The sequence below is a fragment of the Egretta garzetta genome, unplaced genomic scaffold, assembly GCF_000687185.1.
Source record: "Egretta garzetta isolate BGI_Z169 unplaced genomic scaffold, ASM68718v1 scaffold449, whole genome shotgun sequence".
Taxonomy (NCBI): domain Eukaryota; kingdom Metazoa; phylum Chordata; class Aves; order Pelecaniformes; family Ardeidae; genus Egretta; species Egretta garzetta.
The window spans coordinates 1-21241 of NW_009260681.1; the positions used below are offsets into that span (position 1 = coordinate 1).

The 21241-nt window shown below is 40.6% G+C and overlaps 2 protein-coding genes across 2 annotated transcripts in view; one reads left to right on the forward strand and one right to left on the reverse strand.

Annotated features, from left to right (window-relative positions):
* Nucleotides 1-2401: 2401 nt before the first annotated feature.
* VSTM5 (V-set and transmembrane domain containing 5) lies at nt 2402-5035 on the forward strand. The gene is made up of 4 exons (XM_009645803.1): nt 2402-2411; nt 2857-3186; nt 3288-3428; nt 4992-5035. The coding sequence occupies exons 1-4, from the start codon at nt 2402-2404 to the stop codon at nt 5033-5035; spliced, it is 525 nt and encodes a 174-aa protein (XP_009644098.1).
* A 2240-nt stretch (nt 5036-7275) lies between these two features.
* The window catches only part of MED17 (mediator complex subunit 17), a 14585-nt gene continuing 619 nt past the window's right edge, over nt 7276-21241 (reverse strand). The window contains exons 2-13 of the mRNA XM_009645795.2: nt 21131-21213; nt 20865-21031; nt 20302-20521; nt 18916-19052; nt 18731-18815; nt 17476-17628; nt 16546-16676; nt 15312-15496; nt 14608-14745; nt 13477-13594; nt 12030-12189; nt 7276-10120 (exon numbers count right to left, since the gene is read on the reverse strand). Coding sequence (XP_009644090.2) covers nt 9915-10120; nt 12030-12189; nt 13477-13594; nt 14608-14745; nt 15312-15496; nt 16546-16676; nt 17476-17628; nt 18731-18815; nt 18916-19052; nt 20302-20521; nt 20865-21031; nt 21131-21213 — 1783 coding nt within the window. The 3' untranslated portion in view covers nt 7276-9914. The remainder of the gene's footprint in view (nt 10121-12029; nt 12190-13476; nt 13595-14607; nt 14746-15311; nt 15497-16545; nt 16677-17475; nt 17629-18730; nt 18816-18915; nt 19053-20301; nt 20522-20864; nt 21032-21130; nt 21214-21241) is intronic.

The window sequence follows — 21241 nt, forward strand, 5'->3', positions numbered from 1 at the left end:
CGGTTAACCAGCCCGAAGGGCTTCGGGTCACGCTGGGGAACGGGGCGGCAAAGAGGGCCGGTGGGTTTCAAACCCCACGGGGGGCGAGTGGGGCCGGGGCAGCATGCAGAGAGCCGGACAGAGCCAGCCCCTGCGCCGGGGAGCTGGGGTGGGCAGGGGGGTTGGTTCGGACACGTCACTCCATCGCCTTCATCACCAAGGTGATGCACAAGCGGGACACCGAAGGGTGGAGGTACTGTCCCCAGAGTTGTCCAGCTCCGTTTTAGAGCTGTCCTCCCCATTTTAGAGCTCCCGCGTGGGGGCTCCTCACCGCCAGCCCTCGTCCCCCAGCACGCTGCAGGCCCGGCTGCGGTGCTATGGCCGGGTCCGGTACACAGAGCCGCGCTTCCAGCTTTGACTCTGGGCCAGGCAAATACTTTGGAGTCCAGCAGTGTGCCAGGAACAGCAAACTCACCGCGCTTCAAGCAGCACCAGCATCCTCCTTTCCTCAGTGCGTGTTTTACTGGGCATGAAGGGTTTGGTTTTGCAAGCAGCAGAGCACAGGGGCCCTGCGCAGAGCACTGCAGGTGGGTGCGATGTTTGCTTTCAAGGCTGAGGCAGCTCTGTTTGGATTAAACCAGTTCAGGTGATCTAGGCAGACTGCGTATTAAAAATATTTTTGAATGGTTAGATATTGCATTGCCTTTTTTGGCTTTGTGTGCTGGATAGGGACAAACACCTTTGCAAATAATTTAATGGAAGGATTTATATATATATATATATATATATATATATATATATATATATATATATATATATATATATATATATATATATATATATATATATATATATATATATATATATATATATATATATATATATATATTTTACCTTGCAATCATTTAAAACAAAGCTGTGCCTTTATCAAAACATGAAAGGGTCACTGTGGTGAGACATTCAGCTCCTGTCTGGTCTGAAAGAGCGCAAAAGGCCTTTAAATAAACACATGGAGCAGAAAACAATCAGAACAATTTGCAGCGATTACCAGAGGTTCCCGTCTGTTCTGTTTCTCTGGCTGGCACAGCCCCCTTTGCCCAGCTCTGGTTAGTCTCTGCTGCACGCAGCCTGCAGCTCAGCCAAAAAGCCTAGATCCTATCTGGTTAAAAAAATACAGAGTGGCTGGGGTCATATATAGAGTGTGCTGGTCCCACAGGTGAGGACCTGGGAATCCAACTGGCTTCTCGAGCTTCCCTGCCTTACCTTGACCAGCAGAGTTTCTGAATTCTGCTAGAGATCCCAAACAGAGCAAAGTCAGCTTGTAATTCAGTTACCCATCTCTCCCCATTTGTGGTTGCTCTGGGGTTCTAGCCAGGGGGTGTTCTTATTTTTTTATAAGATTTAAAAAAAAAATAAAAATTTAAAGTTTAAGAATTTCTTTCCCTTGGAGATTTTTTTTTCTTGGCCTTTTTTAACCATTTTTTTCCCTGAAGACTCCGCAGAACCTCCAGGAGCATCCCCAGGGTCCTACTTCACGGTCCTTCAGCGTAGCCTCCTCAGGCTCATCCTCCCTCCCTGCCAGGTTGCAGACATTTGCAGCTCAGCGTTATTTTTCAGTTCTGCTCTCGCAGCCAGGCTGTTCCCGCAGTATGAGAGGAGAGCGGCTGAGCTGCTCCAAGCCAAACCAGGAAAGGGCATTCAGCAGTGAGGCTCACTCTGTGCTTTATCTGCCTTTTGTCTGGTTTGATTTTTGTAGGTAGATAACAGGATTTCAGTCTCTAGCCAAGTGTCTCAAACATGCCACTAATTATAAAAAAAAAAAAGCCTGCCAATTGAAACTCAGATGTTTGGTGTTCATCCAAATCTTCACGCAGAAATACCCACACACAAGCAGAAATTATTGCTGTTACACATTAAACTAAATGGTGAGTTCAGTTTCACAGTGTTGTGAACAACTCTGTAATCACAGCAGTAGGAACTAGGTGAGAATTACCTATTCCTTCACGTGTATTTTTGCCTGCAGATCACCAGGAACATGGAGTCCCTGACTTTGCACAAAACTGTACCTTTGATTACATGTGAATTATCTGCACTGGCATATAACTAGCCCCCTTTATGAAGCCGTTGCCTCAAACATTGATTACACATCCTGAAAACACGATGAAGTCCTTGCAGAGTCTTCACATACTTAAGCCTGTGTTGTGGCTTAACCCTGGCCGGCAACTGAGCCCCACACAGCCGCTGGCTCACTCCCCCCACAGTGGGATGGGGGAGAGAATCAGAAAAGTAAATCAACTCTGTCCCAGCCAAAACCAGGACAGCCTCCTACAGTTCTCACTTTTACTCTTCTGATTCTCTCCCCCATCCCATTGTGGGGAGGAGTGAGCAAGCGGCTGCATGGTGCTTAGTCACCAGCCGGGACATGGGGGATGGTAATTAATTAATATAATAGGTTACCTTGGTCATGGAGGTTAAACATTCCATTTAAATGCAGGATTTTAAAGGAAAACCAGTTACTGATGAATACAAAAGCATTGCTCAGTTTTCAGAAAATGTTATGCTCCCTTACCCAAAAAGACTCTCCCCAACTCTTTTCTCTTGGGTATCGAAACACTGAAGCACATGCGATTACTTGTCCTGTATGGTGGAAATGTTTTTCCTGACTATCACCAATTAAAAACTTGTATTTAGTCTTTAAGTATGTACGTTCCTTTTGTAGTCAGCAGAAAGAAAAGAGAAACTACAAAGCATAATCCATCCTCTCTTAAAACAGACCACTGAGATAGGTAGGATGAATCACGCCCCAGAGGTCCCATCCTGCCCTGGACGGTTGGTGCAGCATCACCTCCACAGTCATCACCCTCCTTTGTCTTTCAGCTCCCGGAGGAGTGTCGCTGGTTGTCCCACAACCCAACATCAACGCAACAGTGGCACAGAACATCCTCCTCTCGGTTGAATACTCTTGCAGAGGCATCGCCACCGTTGAGTGGAAGCATGTGTCGAGCTGGGGCACCACCAAAATTGTTGAGTGGAAAAGTGGAAATTATGTCAACATATCCACGGTCTACAAGGACAGAGTGACTACTTTTGAAAATGGCTCTATACAGCTTCTGAACGTGGGCATGAGAGATGCTGGCTACTATTTTATCACTGTAACGGAGGAGTATGGAACCAACACCTACGGCACCATCATAGTCAACGTTTATGGTACAAACCAGATGGGAGTTCTTGGCTTTACCCTGTGTTTAAACATTAATCTGCTCATAATCAATTTTATAATGTTATTTTTTTTTCTGTCCTTCCTGCAGAGATTATCTATGAAGATTTACATTTTGTAGCAGTTCTCTTTACATTTCTCGCTGCAGTATCTGCCGTTCTGATCTGCTTCATGTGGCTGTGTAATAAATCTCTGCATCTATTTCAGAAGAAGACAGCACACAAACTAACAGGTAACCCTCTAAGAATGCAGTCAAGGTATAGGGTTTTCAAGTCTGAATTTTGAGCCTAAAATTCACTTGTGGTTTGAGCCATAAAGGTGCTAAGCAGGGACACTGAGAAACAAGACTGGAAGGGCTCAGTTCAGTTATCCTGTTCAACTCTTTACCAGCTGAGGCAACTGAATTAGTTACAGAACGACCCACAGGACACCTACCTTACACATTTTACACCAGAAACCACAAAACAGTTCACAACATTGATAACTGCAAATCTTAGGGAGAAAAGGCCAGAGTTGCAGTAACCCCACATCAGAGGGCAGGAGGCAAAGTCAAGAGCATCAGCAACGCTCCCAGGGTCTGCACCAGAAGGGTATCTCCTAGGGAAAAATAGTCAAATGGCCCTTGGGAGTAGCCCCCACCTCACTTCATGAAGGACTGCACGTCTTCTTCTCTTCTCAGCCCCCCCCCTTCATCTGCCCTCACGTTTGATCCAGTTGTGGACTTCAGCAAAGGCTGACTAGTATCAAAAGCAGACTCCTAACACGCCCCAGAGACACCAGTCGTGAAAAGCAGATCAAGGGCTGCACTGAAGGGAACATTCACATATTAGAGAAGAAACTTCCAAGCTACAGCCAGGGCCATACAGCCTAGGCAGCGAGACAAGGTGCCGTGCTACAGGCCTGGGCTCAAGCTCTGGGTACATCCTTGGAACGGAAGGTTTCTTTTACCACTTCAAAACATTTCAGGCATTTACCTCCCTTCTTTGTAAATGCAGATCCAGTAGTTTCTTGCCCTGTAGGTAAAAGGTCTGCAGTTCTTCTCTAATAAGCGCTTCTTAAGCGGTTACATTATAACAAGCAGCCTAAGTATCAGTATTTTACTGGACCAAGACAGATACTCAAGAATCCTAAGCCTCATGGCCCAGACTTTGTGTCAACTCTGCAAAACCTGCTGTGAGAAGAGATGAATTTTGCTTCAGCTGTCTCTTCCTTTCTGCCACCCACCTGCAGCTCAGGGCTGCTGCTCTTTTCACGGTGCACACACCGCTCACAAGCTTCTGTAGCTACTGAAAATTTTCCTATCGTGCCAGAATATACAAGGCTGTCATTTGGATAAAGCCTCTCCTTCCTCCTTAAAGCCAATCTTCCTACAGAGCCAGAGCTCTAGAAAGTCTGAATCAAATAGTTATTTGGCAGAGTTCAGGAAAACCACAGTTCTGGAGATCTGCTGTGTCATATCCCAGAACACCATCCCCAGTGGGGACCGAACTTCTGCCCCAACTCCACCTTACAAGAGCCCTCCTTGCAAAAGTCACAAAGAGAGGTATAAGGACCGGCCCTATGGACTTCAGTTTTCATAGTGCCTTATTGGAAGAAACCAGTGGCACTTTAAAGACTGTGAATATGCTGTTGAATATTTTGAAAAGACATATTTAAAACTTAATTGTAGATGAGTAAGCTTGAGCTAATATTAAAATGTTCAAAATGTCTCAGCTATTGCCACAGCATTGTTAATTTTGGAATACTGGCCTTGCAATCCATTTGCCAATCAATAATAATATCCTTTTATTTGCAGCAAGTACAACTGAAGAGATTGAATTGGAAACCATTGAGTGTTAGCCAAGGACTGTCTCATAACAAAAATAACAATTCTACCTCAGGAGAAACTATTGGCAAGGAAAGCGAGAAGAAACCTAAAAGGTAAAATGTTTGTGACTGCTGTAGAAACATCCTGACTTGCAAAGCTAATTAGACATGAAAGCAGCGATGTCTGATGGGGCTGCTTTGACCTGTTAAGATTTCAGCTCTGCTAGCCAAGGTCAAAGGAAAAAAAGAGTGCGCTTTCATGCTGAGCAGGAACACATTTTTGTGGCTAATTAATAAAATCTACAGCCTCTACCATTCTTGCAACCGACCAACCACCCAAGCCTCTAAGATCAACCCATAAAGGAAATGATCATGGTCTTGGACACCTGTATTTTAGCTACAGCAAGTCTCCTATTACAGACAAAGCAGCCATTAGCATCCTTCAACATAATAAATTTAATGTCTAATTACAGTATTACATTAAAAAATTAATTGCAAGGATTGAATCCTGTTTATTGTGCCTATGCTGCTACTTTTGGGCATAAAGAATTTCCTGAAGCTCTGAAGACAAACTGTAATTCTGCATGAGACAAAACTGACTTCGAAACAATGCCAAGCTGGTCAAAGTTCCCCCACTTAAGTTTCCAATTGTTTACACTGCCCCAGGATATTAACACACATTTTATGACATTACTGGAGAAGGTTGTTCGATGAGGAACTACACACAGGCACTGAAGAGGACACTGTCTATAATGATCAGTGGGGTCAGAAAAAATATGGACAATGTCACACCAGTGGGGTGGCAAAATACTAAGCAGCTTCACTGTGAACGATGTCGAGTCCTTTGCAAATATAGCCCACCAATGAATATCCATCTGCGAAGGAAAGTTAAACAGCATTACTTTGAAATTTAGTATCTAAAAATACAGTTCTGAAATTGCTCTTGTTGATAAGTCGCCTTTGCTTTCCTATGTTGTAAGAAAACATGAAGTGATCTGACTAGTGTTTTCTCAAATCTGCATATCACACATATTTTCCACTTGCATATCTTCTGGGTGGAATAACATTTGCTTTTGTGAGTGAGAAAGCACTAAACTGACCAGGCTTCAACTTATCCTGTTTTGGTTTTGTAAAGAGAATTTTGCAGTGTGAAATAAACTTTGCATGTGTAAGAGACCACGGACTAGTCTGTGTCTGCAGATTGCCTCCTGGCTTTTGGAGCTGCCCTGCTGCTGCTGCCTCTCTCACTTGTTTGCATGAGGCTTTTACAGGACAGGCTGACAGAGCTTCCCCACTGGTCAGGGACTGCAATGCTCAGGGGCAGAGGTACGACAGGTTAGACAGGGAAAAACAAAAAATTTCTCACCAAGTGCCTAGCCATGCAAACAGGCTTTTCCCAAAGCACCCTGTACACAGTACTTCTAAAGTCATCCCCGGATTGAACTGGCGACGTGCAGTACCAAGCGCCTCTCACTCATGCATGAATTTGGGTACCAGCTTCAGCTGGTTGCTCCTTCCTGCATCTAGGATAAGAGGTCAAAAAAGGTGAGAAATTAAAAAAAAAAAAAAAATCCCAGCTACAGCACAGCTCAGCAAAGTAAATTTGTTCTAATTCTTCACTTTAAGTACACATTACCAGTCTTCTGTATCTTTGAGTGAATTAAGCTTTGACAACACAGAGGAAGCTGAAAACGTGTCTGTTTTAATCACCAAGCTTGAAGTATTCTGTAAAGTATCCATAAAGCATATGGAAAACATTACTAAATTGTGTTTTTTTTCTGTTTATCTGTTCCAGATAATTTTTATTTTTAATCCCTAAATCCTAGAACTTGAACGTGAAGTTATGCATTAGGTTGAGCTGAGTACATAGCAGGTACGCTGCCAGACTTACTGAGAAAGGAAAAAAAAATGCAGCTGACATGTAACACCATTATTATCTGCTAACATTGACCCAAATACTGTAAATTGTCAAAATCAGGAAATGCACACAGCCATGAATGACCATTTGAACGCATGGCTGTAATTGTAGAGATCACTTACACTTTTAAACGACAACATTGGAAAGCTGCGATGAAAGCAGGAGGAAATGAGCACTTCAAATTCTGCCATTTAAGATGCGCTGTAACAGCAGCGAGAAGTTTCCAAGTAGCACAGTTCTTCACCTCTCTCAGCGTGGCCAAAGCTACAGCAACTTCAGACACCCATCTTTGGCTATTGCCGCTGGTGCCAGCCTCGCTTTTAGACAGCTACGTCCCAGATGAACAACGGGCATTCAAACAATACTCAGTGAGGCCATACGGCACAGTCAGCCCGTGTCCTGCTTCCCTTACAGACAATTCCTCACCCACAAATTTTACCCAGAATTTAACATGCTTACTCTACATGGTTAGAGTCACTTGTAAAATATTCACATTTTCTGAAACTGATGTTTGTCAATATGCATTATTAATCTCAATAACATTGATACACAGAACATGAGGCTGAGATGCCTGCAGCAGTTTCTTGCTACACTGGAGGTGCCTGAAGTATCTAAAAATCTTACAGCAAGCTGTTAAAGTGGAAGTTTAGAAACTAATAGTTACTCTTACTCCAGTTCTAAACTCCATGCAAAACAGCAGCAAATTTAATATTTAGAGCCTTCCATGTAATCAAAGGGATTGAGGCATTTTGCATTTAAACTTTAATTAAAGAGATGTCCAGGTTCACAAGATTGCTTTGGCAATCAATTGTAAAGGTCTTAATCATCCACTAATGTCTTCATTTCATGTTCAAAGATGCACTACCAAGAATTTCAAGACTGTCCCTCCGCTAGATGCCTAATAAGTCTGTTTTCCATTAAAATTAGGAATCCCTGTGTATTCCACACTAAAAGACACCAGGTCCCAAATAATCCTTTTTCATTTTTTTTTCCCAGCTCGGCCTGGAAGTCTTGACAAATATCTTCGCTGTTAATGTGCAGTGCTTGCACTTCTGCAACACCCAAGAAGTCCTCTTGCATCCATTGTTCTTTCTAGAAAGGAACAAGTCCTGCAACTATGAGATCCTAATAGCTCCACAGCAATCCTATTTCTTGGCAATGATGAACTCACTTGACAAGAAGGCTATTGCTACACGCAGACCTGTCAATTTAGGTTAAGAACAGTGAAGTGTAAAGACACGTTTAACTTTCACATGCTCATCTTCTAATTATTAGCAAGAGCAGATTTGTTGTGTTGCTAAAACAGCCTCATATAATCAGATGCACAGAAGCGTCAGGCTGCTGGCTGAACTCTACACCAAGGACCAAAACCCCTCTCTGCCTGGAATCATCTGGTGCCTGCTAGCCAAGCAACGCAGGACCTGGCAGCACAGGCATTGCCTAAGATTCAACCATCTTTCAAGATGAAGAAACTATTTTCAACTAGTATTTTTTCATTTTTGTAAGTTGGCTTGGGTAGCTCACCAGAATCCAAAAGGAAAGCCCTTTCCCTTCCATAGTTCAGATGCACAGAAGCAAGCCCTTCAAGGAACCAAAATAAGAAGATGTTCTACACTGGCAAACAGCGACGTAAGTACAATAGCTTCGTTGGATACACACTCTGCAGCAGCTTGCCACAAGCAGTTGCTTAATACAGATTTCCTACAACTATTTTTTATTGCTCAGGAATACAGCAAAATAACAACAGTCACCATACAAATATGATGTTCAATTTAAACATGTTCTATGTGCAAGTTCTCATATATATATATATACATGTATATACACACTTCATAACACACAATATGGACATAAGTCTGAACCAGTTCATACAGACAGGTTTCAAAAAGACCTTTAGCAATTAATCATCAAACAAAAGAAAAGTGTTGTGCAACACCTTAGTAGAAGCTTCAAGGCTACAATTACAACCAAAAAAGACAAAACCACAACCTTTTTATTTTAAAAGAACTCAAAAGAGCTGATCTTCAGGGAGATGATATTGTTTCCCTGGATGATAATCAGTGATAGTGCAGACACAAAAAAAACCCAAACCCAAAAAAAACCCCGAACGGCACAAGTGTGGAGGTCCAAGGTCTACTGCATGAGTTACCTGTTTCTATCCAGACAGGAATGTACAAAAGCCACCCACAAACCCAAACTGTCAGAATTCTGCAAGCAGAGCAAGACCCTTTCCTCTACATGCTTACAAAAAACAAGGACAGAAAAGGCAAGCAAAGTAACCGACACCACACAGGCTCATCTATAAGCATCAGAGGAAAGATGTCTGCAACAAACTGTGACTTCTTAATGCTCTCAACTTAAAACAGATCGTCAAGTAAATATCTCTCTCAAAAAGAAATGGGTCACCCAGAAGCCACTTCAATACAGTTAACACAAACCAACCCCAACTCAAGGACATCACCCAGTGAAGACTCTTCCTTGAATCTTAAGTTCTGTTTAGCCTTAATTCTTGACAACAGAGCTCTGCTTCTCCTCTTTTGTCACACTTCTAATCAAGCAAGTCCATTAGCTTCCACAAGGATCACCATTCCCTGTGGTATTGATAGCACAATTCAATTCTAGTAATTTTCATCTTTCAAAAATACTTGCAAAGATCTACTGGGAAAACGTAGGGGCACAAGGGGAAAGGGAATGACTCTGAGCAGACACCTTTCATGTAGCAAAGGACAGCTGAATTCACTCAGCCATCTTACTCTGTCTAGAGCAATCTGCCAAGACACAGCTGAAAGCAACTTCTCTAAAAAACTGTATTTTATATGTCATTGAAAAAAAAGTTTTATTACAAACACTACAATGGACATATCTGTACAGGAAATAAATTTGCGTTTGCTTTCTTGTATTGCCCCATAGGTTCCATTTCCCATTGCTGCATGGGCAGTGATCGTTCGCAGCACAGCAATGATTCAATGCCCCACTGGAGAGGCTGACAGATCATTAGCACGGAGTTAGGGCGGCCATGAGGAGTTCCATTTTATACACAAAGTTACGCCCTTCCATTTTATTCCACTGCACTTCCTTGAACGGCCCTCGAAGATGATTCCACTTGTTGTCTTGCAGAACATCGCCTTTGGGGAGATCCTTGCACTGACTCCGTGGAAACTGAACCATAACTTTGCTGCCGCTTTCTGGACCATTACGTACTGTGATGAACAGAGATTTTTATGAGCATTTTTATGCTGCAGGAATTCCCCATACTAAATATCCTCCCTCATGTATGATTGATATACATATATATATATATATCTCCTACTCAATTCCAAATATGCTGAAAGCAAACGAGGATTTTTTTTTTTTTTTTAAGTTTTTCTCTTTGAATTTTCTCTCTCTCATCTCCCACTTCTCTATGATTTTGTTGCTTTAGTAATGCATGTTCTTGGTTAGAGCAAACCAGAGAAACATTTGACAAAAACACCAACAAGTACACTTTACAAATGCATTTCTTTTTCCCTACTGATGCCAGGAAGGGCAAAGTGGTTTTTACTGATTCTTACCTTGGATGTATTCCCCACCATTCTGTTAAAAAACATGATCAAAAAGATATTGCTTTTAGTGGATTTTTCTCAAATGGACAGGGATGAAGTCACTCAGAATAGCTGTTGCTTTTAATCACAAAATCCTGCAAGACTGCTGAAGGGGTGGTGGTGTTCTGTTGCCTTGGATGGGTGTTTGTGTTTTGATGTTGGGGGGTGGCGTTTGTTTTTTAAATAAGCAGTTAGGAAGAGAACACTTAGCTTTCCCCTCATCTACCAAGCTAGCCTTCTACAGAGAGATGACTGTCAGGCTGATTGAACATAATTTCTCCTTCATAAACTGATGCTGACTATTCCCCATCACCTTCTTGTCCTTACATTTGGAAACTGCTTCGGGGACTGTTTTTTTGCCTCTTCTTCCCAATAATAGCAACGAGGCTGACCAGACTGTAGTTTCCCAGATTCTCCTTCTTGAATTTAAGATGTGACCATCTGCTTTCTTCCAGTCCTCAGGAACCCTTCCTGATCACCATGAGCTTTCAAAGATGATCATGAGTGGCCTTACACTCCCTCAGCACTCAGGGATACATCCCACCTGGTCCCATGAACTTGTGTATGTCCAGTTTGTTCAAAGGTTCTCCAACTCTATCCTCCTCTACTGAGAGCAAGTCTTCTTTGCTCCAAAATTTCCCGTGGGTCTCAGGGACCTGGGATTCCTAAAGGCCAGTCTTAAGACCAAAGCAAAGAAAGCACTGAGTACCTTGGCCTTCTCTATGTCCTGTACCACCAGGTCCTCTCCCCATCTAACAGCAGGCCCACAGTTTCGTTATTCTTCCTTTTGCTGCTAACATACCTGTTGAAGCTCTTCTTGTTGCCCTGTACGTCCCTCACCACATTCAACTCCAGATGGGCTTTAGCTTTCCTATCCCCATCAATGCATCCCTGGACAGTCTCTCTATCTTCCTCTCAGGTCAATTGATCCTGCTTATAATCTCCTGCAGCTTCCTTTTTATGTCATGAATTTAGTCATGAGCTCCCTGTTCATCCACACAGATCTGCTGTCACCTTTGCCAAACTTCCTGCACATAGGAATGACCATTCTTGAGCTTGAGAAAAGTGATCCTTGGGAAAAAAAAAAGAAGTCAACCAGCTCTCTTGGACCCCTCTTCTCTCCATCCCATAGAATGGTATCCCACAGGATTCTTCCAAGAAGATCCCTGAAGAGACCAAACTCTGTTCTCGTTAAGTCCAGAGCTGCAATCCTGTTGTTTGCCTTCTTCCCTTCTCTCAGGATCTTGATGGTTTTTATAATCTATTTTTTCTATGCTAATTCTAAGAAATATTTTCAAGCCTGTGTAAATTAAACAGGTTTATATTAAGTGGCTTACTGGGCAAAGTATTGATTCTATTTAAATGTCAATTCCATACACAAAAAAGAGATTGTTTCTAGAATATTTTGCTATAAATCGTCATTTTTCTATAAAAGTCTAGAGACTACCTCAGAAAGGGACTTAAAAAGCTTGTAAAATTCACTTAGGAATTTTAGGATTTTCCATACGTTTGCAACAGAAAACACTACCTGAAATGGCATAGTCTCCATTTGGTGATGCTACAGTTATCGCTGATGCATTGCCAATACTCTCCACTGGCCCCAGACCAACGTGATTACTGAAACTCAGCACGTGCCATCCCATAACTTTGGCAAGCTGCTGGACTGCATGTACTTGGTGCTGTGACATCTGAAAGATAACAAAAGGTCGGCTTCTGTTCAATATTTGCACACCACAGCAATAACTGCTTCCTGGTCTTACCAAGCTTTTTTTCTTCTACCGTACAGTATCTATTTATAAAAGTGACTTTGTCATGTAAGTTCTATAGTTTCAGAGGAACTTTTTTTTTTTTTAACATATATGCTATGTAAGTGCTAGTACAGCTTTGTGTTGTTAGAATTTAGACTAGTTCCTTTACAGACAGAGAAGACCACTGTATTAATCACACTGCAGTTAGATTAATTTTTCAGAGGCATATGGCCTTATGCATTTTCTTTAAATATTGATTTCAATTTACAAAAACCTTTATTTAGGTCTCAAGAACTAATTCAAGTGATACAAACAGGATTTTAAAATAATCCTTTCTTTAAATGGAAGTGAGACTTCTGCTGTAAAATATATCAAATCTGTGAGAGTATTATATATATATTATATATATCATAGCAAACTCAGGAAAATAAGAAGTTGAGGTTCTCAGATGCATGATTATCTCCATTAATGCTCAAGTGTAAGCATTGAGCTTAAAAGTTTAAATGCTAATGTTTAGCTATATCAGGACTTAACACTTGTAACAAGGAAGTATCTAGCACTATTCAGCAGTTCTCTGTGGGCAAGTCTGAGAACACTTGACCAAAAAGATACCCTCAGCAGAATCTGTTTCAACTTGTCTTCCGTGTCGTGGAGTTTTGTGTAACTGCAACAAGCCAACCACTGTTATTCAAGACCTATATTTTGACTATTTATAATGCATAGTAGGGAGACTGTCACTTGTGACTAAAACCAGCAGCTTGCTCTAAGCAATTAAGAAAACAAAGTTCATTCAAATACCAGTTGATTTAGTAATGGCTGATGCAAAGTGAACACTAACAAGACAATGTTGAAATGACAGTAATTGTGGGCTCATTAAGATCTCTAGACAGGACTTGGTTACAGAAAGTTTCATATATTGAATATCTTATTGTCTCTCACTGACATGTTCTTGAAGTAAGCAAAAATCTTAGTGCTCCCACAATGAGTAGCAGAAATGTATTTTAAATGGGAGGGAAAAATTATTATTACTACTGACCTTAGTAATAACTGGCATTATATTTTAGTAACAGTTGCTAAAGTCACTATACAAACATACTGAAAAATTCAGTCATCCACCTTCCTATTTTCACTATCTTTAAGTTTTCTAACATTTTCTACACAGATAAAGGTTAGTTTCTAACTTATTCTGTTTCCCAAACACTACAAGAATAATGCAGATGAGTTTACCTGAGATAAAAGGAAATCCTGCAGTTCTTGCTCTTGATGGGACAATGTAATAACTCTTCCATCTCTATGCACAACTCTGATCTGTTCAACTCCGATGTTCAGCTGTAGTTGAATGGATCTTCGAAGACAAGATGCATATTATTCAAAATGCATTACAACACTTAAGAAAACAGGGAACTAAGAACACAGAATCCCTCTCATTCATTGACAAGAACTCTAAGATGAGGATGGTACAAAGCCTATGGAATACAACAGCAACTCCAAACATTTCAGTTTCATTGCTCACAACAACAGCTCCCTCTATACTGCAGGGGACATACTCCGTTGCATGTTCCCAGACCTGGTCCACTGCTTGTTCAGGTCAAGGAATCTCCTGAGGTGCCTCACAGCTCCCTGCCTGCCACTGTGCCCAAGTTTCCTTCCAGAGGTGCAGGGGAAACCGGTATGTACTCAGGACCCATTCTATCCTACAGCCAAGACTTGGGCAGCACATGTACTCTGGAAGTGAGCCTGCAAGATACACCAATGACCGCAGTTGCTCCTGCTCTACACTGTGGACACAGCCAGAGAGGACTGCTCAAAATGGAAAAAACAACTGGTTCATCTACTGTCAATGCATTAGTTAATTCACTGCTGGTCAGCATGCAGAAGTTCATTTCTGGAACATGAAATCTCTTATATTGATGACAACATGCCTAACTAATAGCATGAATTACGTGAGTTCCACATTTCAGTACCTATGCAACCAAGCCAGGACTGAGCACAGACTAGCTCTCCATGATCAGACTGGAAGTTTAGAATCCAGCACATACAAAGATACTTTGGATAGAGATAGCTGAATATAAAGTAAATTCCCCCTTAAATGGCCACTTTCACCTTCAATTCCTTCTTTGAAAGGAAACTGTGCTAGTTAATGACTTACTAAGTTTCTTCATTAAAGTGTAAAGTGTGCAAAGGGTTTTCTTAGGGTAGCTGTTCCCCCCCCCAACTCAGAGAAACACTCACACACAACTAACCAGCTCCTACTTGTCTGTCTGAAGAGAATCTACACCTGTGAAACACAACTTGAATATGCTCTGCCACTGCTGCATGCTTCTACAACTAGAAAGACACAGGCATTTTCATACTTACTTGCATATCTGTTCATATCCTTGAGAAGTTATTAGAACTTTAACACTGGATTCATAAACATCATTTATATTGGACCAGTGGGCCTGAATCTGAGGATCCTCAATGCGGCTAGCCAGACTGTCAATGGTTCGAGCAGTTCTAGAAGACAAAGACATACTCCATGCACAATAATCTAGACGGTTTGTGCTGTTATCTTATTTAAAGGAAATGAGTAGGTTATTAGCTTGGGGGGGTGGGAGTGGCAGCCCACACACACACAAAAAAAAAGCAAATTTAACAAAGATATGTGTATCAAAGTTCTATTTCAGAACTATTCTTGTGCTAACGAAGCACACTCATTTACTCTGTACATTTCACATACATTCTGCAGCAGTACTGAAGTATCAGCTACTGCACAGCAAAAAATACTAAAAAAGATTTATGCAGTTTAAGAAAAGTAGGGACAATTATCAGCAGCCTATGTCATTATTGGCAGCCTACTGTCACAGAGATCTCAAAAGAAATCCGATTTCTTTTCTTTTTTTACTGAGTATTGTTTGCTCATATTTCATGATACGTTATCAGTACTTAGTACTTACAAATAAAGACTATTTTAAGAGTGAAGGAAGAACTAGATAGTTTTAAGAACACTAAAAAAAGGTCAGTTGTTTTCTTCATAATGGTACATTTTATTCTCATTTTAACAAGAATAGCTTATGACCTACCTGCGTCTCAAAAAGATATGTTTTGCCTGCTTTATTATCTTTTCCAGAAGTCCTTCATTGGACTGTAAGGCACTGATATCATTTTTATCAAAAGCCTGAGGTCCTGCAAGTCTCATTCTCTTATGGCCAAAAGGGGCACTAGCTGGATGTGGCATTACTGTTGAGCTCAGGGTTTGCTTGTGACACTGCAACGAACAACAGAGGTTATAAAAAGAAGTGACCAAATAACATTATCTGAAAGAAATAATATGTATACTACAATATGTTGCTTCACATCAGGCTTTTTACGGGTACATACTTTCAAAAAGTGCAACTTCTTTACTTTATAAACTTGACAGCACTTTAAAGCCAGCTTTACACTCATACTTTGCCTCCCCTGCTTATGCAGGCCTTTCAAACCTTAAGGAAAGTGATTTTTAAAAAATGGTGCTAGCTAACAAAAATTTGCAGTATGGCAGTAGCTCCTACTAAGTCTGCCTTGTGCACATCTCTGGAGACAGACAGAATGGTCAAACAAAAATAAAGGAAGCATTTTAGAGATAAAAAATTGAGGTACAAAAAGTTTTAGCAACCTGTCCAAAGTCAAGAAACGAAATTCACAACAGAGCTAGCTGGGTGCTCAGACAAAGCTTCATGAAACCCAGTTCAGTGTTTAAAACACTAGGTTATTCCACATGACTGCAGGACTTTCAGAGCCATGCTCTAAGGAGATGAACACTCTCTGGAACACTGTTTTACAACTGCTTAGACATCTAAAATTGTGCTTTCCTGAACTGACGCAACCTCAAACTTCTGCCTCAGGTCTTTCTGCTAGATTATATGAGAATCCAAAACACTGAGGCACAGAAGTGGACCTCAAAAGAAACAAAGTTTTTATGGTAATTGATTGTTTTCTTCATGAGAGTACGGTCTGAACAGATGCTCACTTAAAGTACTTGACAAGCACTAACTAGACACAAAGAAAAAAGGGAGATGAGCTGTACTGGAAAAACTTTGTATTGCTCTTCTGAAGCCAGGCCTGAGGTTAAGTAAAGAGCTACTAGCATTCTTTACTTAGTAAAGAACTCCCTAACCAGCCATACATACTAAAACTGAACAGTAGGTTGCCTTACACAAATGCATAGAAAGTGACTGGCCTCTAGTGGCACTCTGTTGTTACAACAGTGCTGTACACTGTGTAGAAGCCTGAACAAAAGCTCAAAGACCTTTTTATACTTGATCGTAAATGCATTACCTCTCTGATAAGTTGATGCAAATTATGTTCCAGAACATAGAGATGATCCTCTGGATTCTGTTTTTCGGAAGCAGACTTCTGTGATTTTTTGTCATTGGAAGAGTGACACAGAGAAATAGACAACTGCAAACCTGTACAAAGCAGATTAAAAAAAACATGAGGATACTGAGAACTGCCTTATCTACATGTTTTATAGTCAGCAGTTTTACCACCAGTATTCACTATATCAGAGAAAAACCAAAGAATGATGTTGGCAAGCAGAGCACCAAAGGCAAGTAAGACGCTACTCACTCAAGTGTTGACAAGACAACTAAATCACTAGGTGCATTTCGCACCAATTTCTATGACTCAAGCCGACACAAAAAGAAGAGTCCCCAGGACCCCATTCTTTCCCCAAAGAAGGAATGATTTACCATCATATAAATTTTAAGCAATCCAGAAACATATTCTTCACATAATACACAGTTGTGTGCTCCCTGTAAGAACAGAGGATTCACCAGACAACTCTGAGCCATGTTCATGCTGTTTAATTATCCCCATTGATAAGCATTAGCATCCGTTCCTCTGAAGACCCATTAACTCAAGTCTTAAATTTCACCTGCATGCAATCCAGGAGCAATGACTTACACACAGCTCCAAAGTTCAATGTGCACATGGCATTACAGTTGACAGCTTTAAGTGCTACTGGCAAAACACACAATCCCAAAGAAAAACAATCCAGAATGCACACAACAAAATATGAGTAAATTAGAAACTAAAGTGCATTAGTTGAATTTTTCTGTAGTTAGCAAGAAATATTAAAATTCTAGGAAATTGTGTTTTTCCAAAATCTTCGAAAACAAGATTACTTCCTCCCCGCCCCTTTCCCCAAATTTCAGTTCATATTTAAGCAAGTAATTGTAGGTTAAGAAGACTTTAGAAGTTTCCTACCTGGGAAAGGCTGGGAGATTATCTGATTTTTCACAACAATGTGAGGAATTTGTGATTTAATTTGAACAGCCTCTCGTGACAGCTGGGCAAAAATTTCTTTACATAAAAGAACATTCTGTGCAGTCTCCAGCTTTGTCTGCCAGTGTGGAGAACCTGAAAAATATAAATCATCATTTGCAGAAGGAAAGAGTAAAAAGAAGCTAGAAAGGTAGCTTCAGATACCAGATACTGTGCAGTAGCTATGAGCAATTGCCAAGATACAGTAGTCAGTATCTTCTATTGAAATTGAGTATTTTCTGAATTTTATCTCAGTGAAACAAGCACTTTAAGATAACACTAGTGCATTTTATTTCTATTTTACATATAAGTATATTGTGAACTGCACCTCCCTTCTGGAACTGCCTACTACATTCCCAGGTCTTTTGTGAACTCTTGCTTATGAAGCCCTGCTTCTTAAGTTGCAATTTCCTTTCAACAATACTTGTAACTATTAAATTCACTCTACAACGAACCACCAAATAACGTTAAATACATGTACATGCTTTCACAGGATTTATAGCCCCAAAATTCTTGGAAGATTCAGGTCTGAGTAAGTACACAAGCTCTACACTGTACCCTGAATACCACATGCAACATCTACTTAACAGAATATCCTGTCTATGCTGAAGACAGCACAAGCATGTGTCACAGATTACTGTGAAATAAAATCCTGACAGTTCTTTTTAAAGCTAAGGAGCTAATAATGAATTTTTAATCCCAAAGTTTTACATCTTCAGATATTGTCCCATGTCAAATTAATCAAGCTACTATATGCCAGCTATGCCCTTGGTAATTAATGCACATGCTGCCAGCACACTTTCAGATTCAGAGAAAACATACAAGCCACAGAAACAAATTATTTTTTTGGGCAAAGACAAGAGTGAATAGACGTTTAGTCCAGTTGAGCCACAATACTTTGGTTTGCTTTTGGCTATGTGCTCAAACTCTTAACGCCTAACAAAAGGTGCTCCAGAATACCTAAAATACAATCCTAGTAATTTTATTTTAGAAACTGAGTGAACACTTATGAAAAACTGAAGGAATACACTTTGAAAGCACCACCTTTCCAAAGTCCAGGCAGCACCTCCATAGAAAATTTGTTTAAATAAGAATATTCTCATTCACTCTTCTTTCAAGCTAGAATTTTCAAATGAACATCAGATGCAAACCCATTTCTTGAGAATGTACTCAGAAAACAACATATAGCTAGCTATACCTGGTTTTGATTTTGGCATGGGTCTTTTAAAAAGATTGACTGTCCCAAGGTCACCAATGTCTGGAGCTTGTTTCTGAATAGAAACCTAGGCAAAAGAGAATGTTATTTCATGTTTGTTCTTTCTTGCAAGCATACAAATAACAAAACAAACCCCATGCTGTATTATTAAAGTCTCTCTGACAAACCTTTATATAGGCTGATCCTTCTAAATCACTTGGAATTTGAACATCCAAAGGACAGTAATCCTCAGGTATCTTTTTATCCAAGTCAATGTCAGTGTTCTTTATCACCTCAAATGTGCCGTGATGAAGAAAAAGGGAGCCTAAAAAAGGAAGAACAAAGACACGCACACCATAAAGCATCTTCTGCAAATAATGAAGTTCATACCTCCATTTTGGAAGAATATGTATTTCTAAGTCTTTGAACCTCCATAGCTGTGCTTGACTCAAATTTCTTGCGGAATTCTTAAAAAACCAGGCAAATTAGAAAGCTCATTTCAGCACATCAGCATCTGAGTCCTTCAGTGTGTGATGTGTAACATTTTTCAGTAAGTTAGCAAGTAGTATGTAGTAGTTATGGGAGAAAACCAACAGCATTTCAAAATGGCGTCAGCAGAAACAGAGAAGGAGAAATAAAGGTATTTGGTTAAAACAAGACAGAATTTAACTGCCTGAAGTTTTGCAAGCAAGTAGCTTAAGGTGCAATACCCCTACTGATTTAAAGGAATGCTGCTGATGTTTGGCTTGAAGTCTATGAACTATGACAGTGTTCAGTCTGTGAAAGCCAGCCATACAGCCAGTCACTCAGGTGGGATCAACAAAGGCACACGCCCACACCCGTCCCAGCAGTATCCCCTTTACATCCAGGGCACGGTTCATCTAGTTTAGGATAAATCATCTAAAGAGAGATGTATCCTGGGTTACATCTACAGCTTCTTCATGAATACAAGATTAAAAACCCTACATTTGACAATGATGACAACGGGAGCCCAATGCAACCAGGTGAGATGCTTGCTTTGTACCTACACCTTAAGTTTGTTGAGATTCTATATTCACTCCTTGACTCCATAATTGGCTCTAGAACTCTGGGCTGGTTACCCTCTCCCACTGTAATCCAAGAAATAATGCTATTTTCAATATCGTGTCTCACAATTGTAGGAATAATAGGTATAATAGATCTGCCTTCACTCAGAAAAAAAAACGCAACATGCTCCTCAATCTTTTAAAAATGCTTTACAGACCAAATGTAGATAAAACCCAAAGATTTACAAGGTCTACCTGGCAACTGATCTGGCACTGTCAATGCAGAATTGCTTCTGTAAAGGAATCTTTACTGTAATCCTACACAGTCAGCTTTTAAAATCACTTTCTGGGTTGAGAATGGCAGGATATTTTCCCTGATAATAAAACAAGTTTCCTCCTTTTATGATTGTCTTGTAGCTATAATAGTATTTTATTACCTGATATTATGTTATTAAAAATATTCCATCTGTTTGCCCAGTTAGAAAAAAAAAATTGTTTGTAAAATATAAATATCCATTCTTGAGAAAAACAAAAGACCCTACTGCTTACCTGCACTTCTGTAGCTCAGGTCGCCAAGAATTTTGTCTCCCACTTTTCTCAGCTTCCAATGTTGCCTCAGTCTTAGCAGTTCAGAGTTGAAGTCTCTTTGTCGCTTATTTTCCTGGTTTTCTGCAACTGATTTGGATAATCTTTCTGCACCTTTCAACAGGATTTGAGCTGCTCCAGCCAATGACTTCTTTTTTGAAATCAACTGTAGAAACTGAGGATTCTAGTAACAAATAAAGACAAAGACTTCTTGTAACTTAGTTCTCCCAAAATTATTATTAGCGGAAGCAATTGACAGTGACTGATAACTTAGTTTTGCTGGATGTTCAGTAACTTATTTAGAGCAACTTTCATGACAATACTATATAGCCACAGGTAGCATTTTAAGTTACAGCTTCAGCAAAGAGGTATCTGAAATCAGCCTCCCCGTGACCCATAAAGCTCTGTACCAGCACATCACAAGGAACGCTTTACTAAATCTTGTACGTATTGTGCATGAAAAAACTCCAGCAAAACAAAATCTTTAGCATCAAGCCATAAAAACTACACAACTAGGTATAATATACCTGTTTTGGAGGAAGGGGATCCTGCACAACTGGATCTAGAGTCATGAACTTTTTATCCTTGACGATACTAAGAACATCATACAACACACACATCTCAGTCAAGGCGCTTCTTAAGTTGTTCCTCACTGAATCCCAAGGCCAGAGGGATGGCTGAAACTTTACCAACCCTAAAAATAAAACAAAAGAATGAAAGACAAAGGACTGCAAAAAGAGACGGTGTACGGCTCATTCTTAAACCGCAGAGAGACCGTAAGGGCACGACATACAACGTAACAGCACGATATCCGGATCTGTGCTTTCCCGCTCTACCACTGTAATCTGCTGGGCCTCCGTCACGAACACCCTGGCCCTTTCCCCACGGCCAGCCGCGGGAACCC

Coding starts and splice junctions, on each gene's coding strand:
- VSTM5 (XM_009645803.1), top strand. Junction 3,187..3,287: donor CATCATAGTCAACGTTTATG/GTACAAACCAGA, acceptor TCCTTCCTGCAG/AGATTATCTATGAAGATTTA. Junction 3,429..4,991: donor GACAGCACACAAACTAACAG/GTAACCCTCTAA, acceptor TTTTATTTGCAG/CAAGTACAACTGAAGAGATT.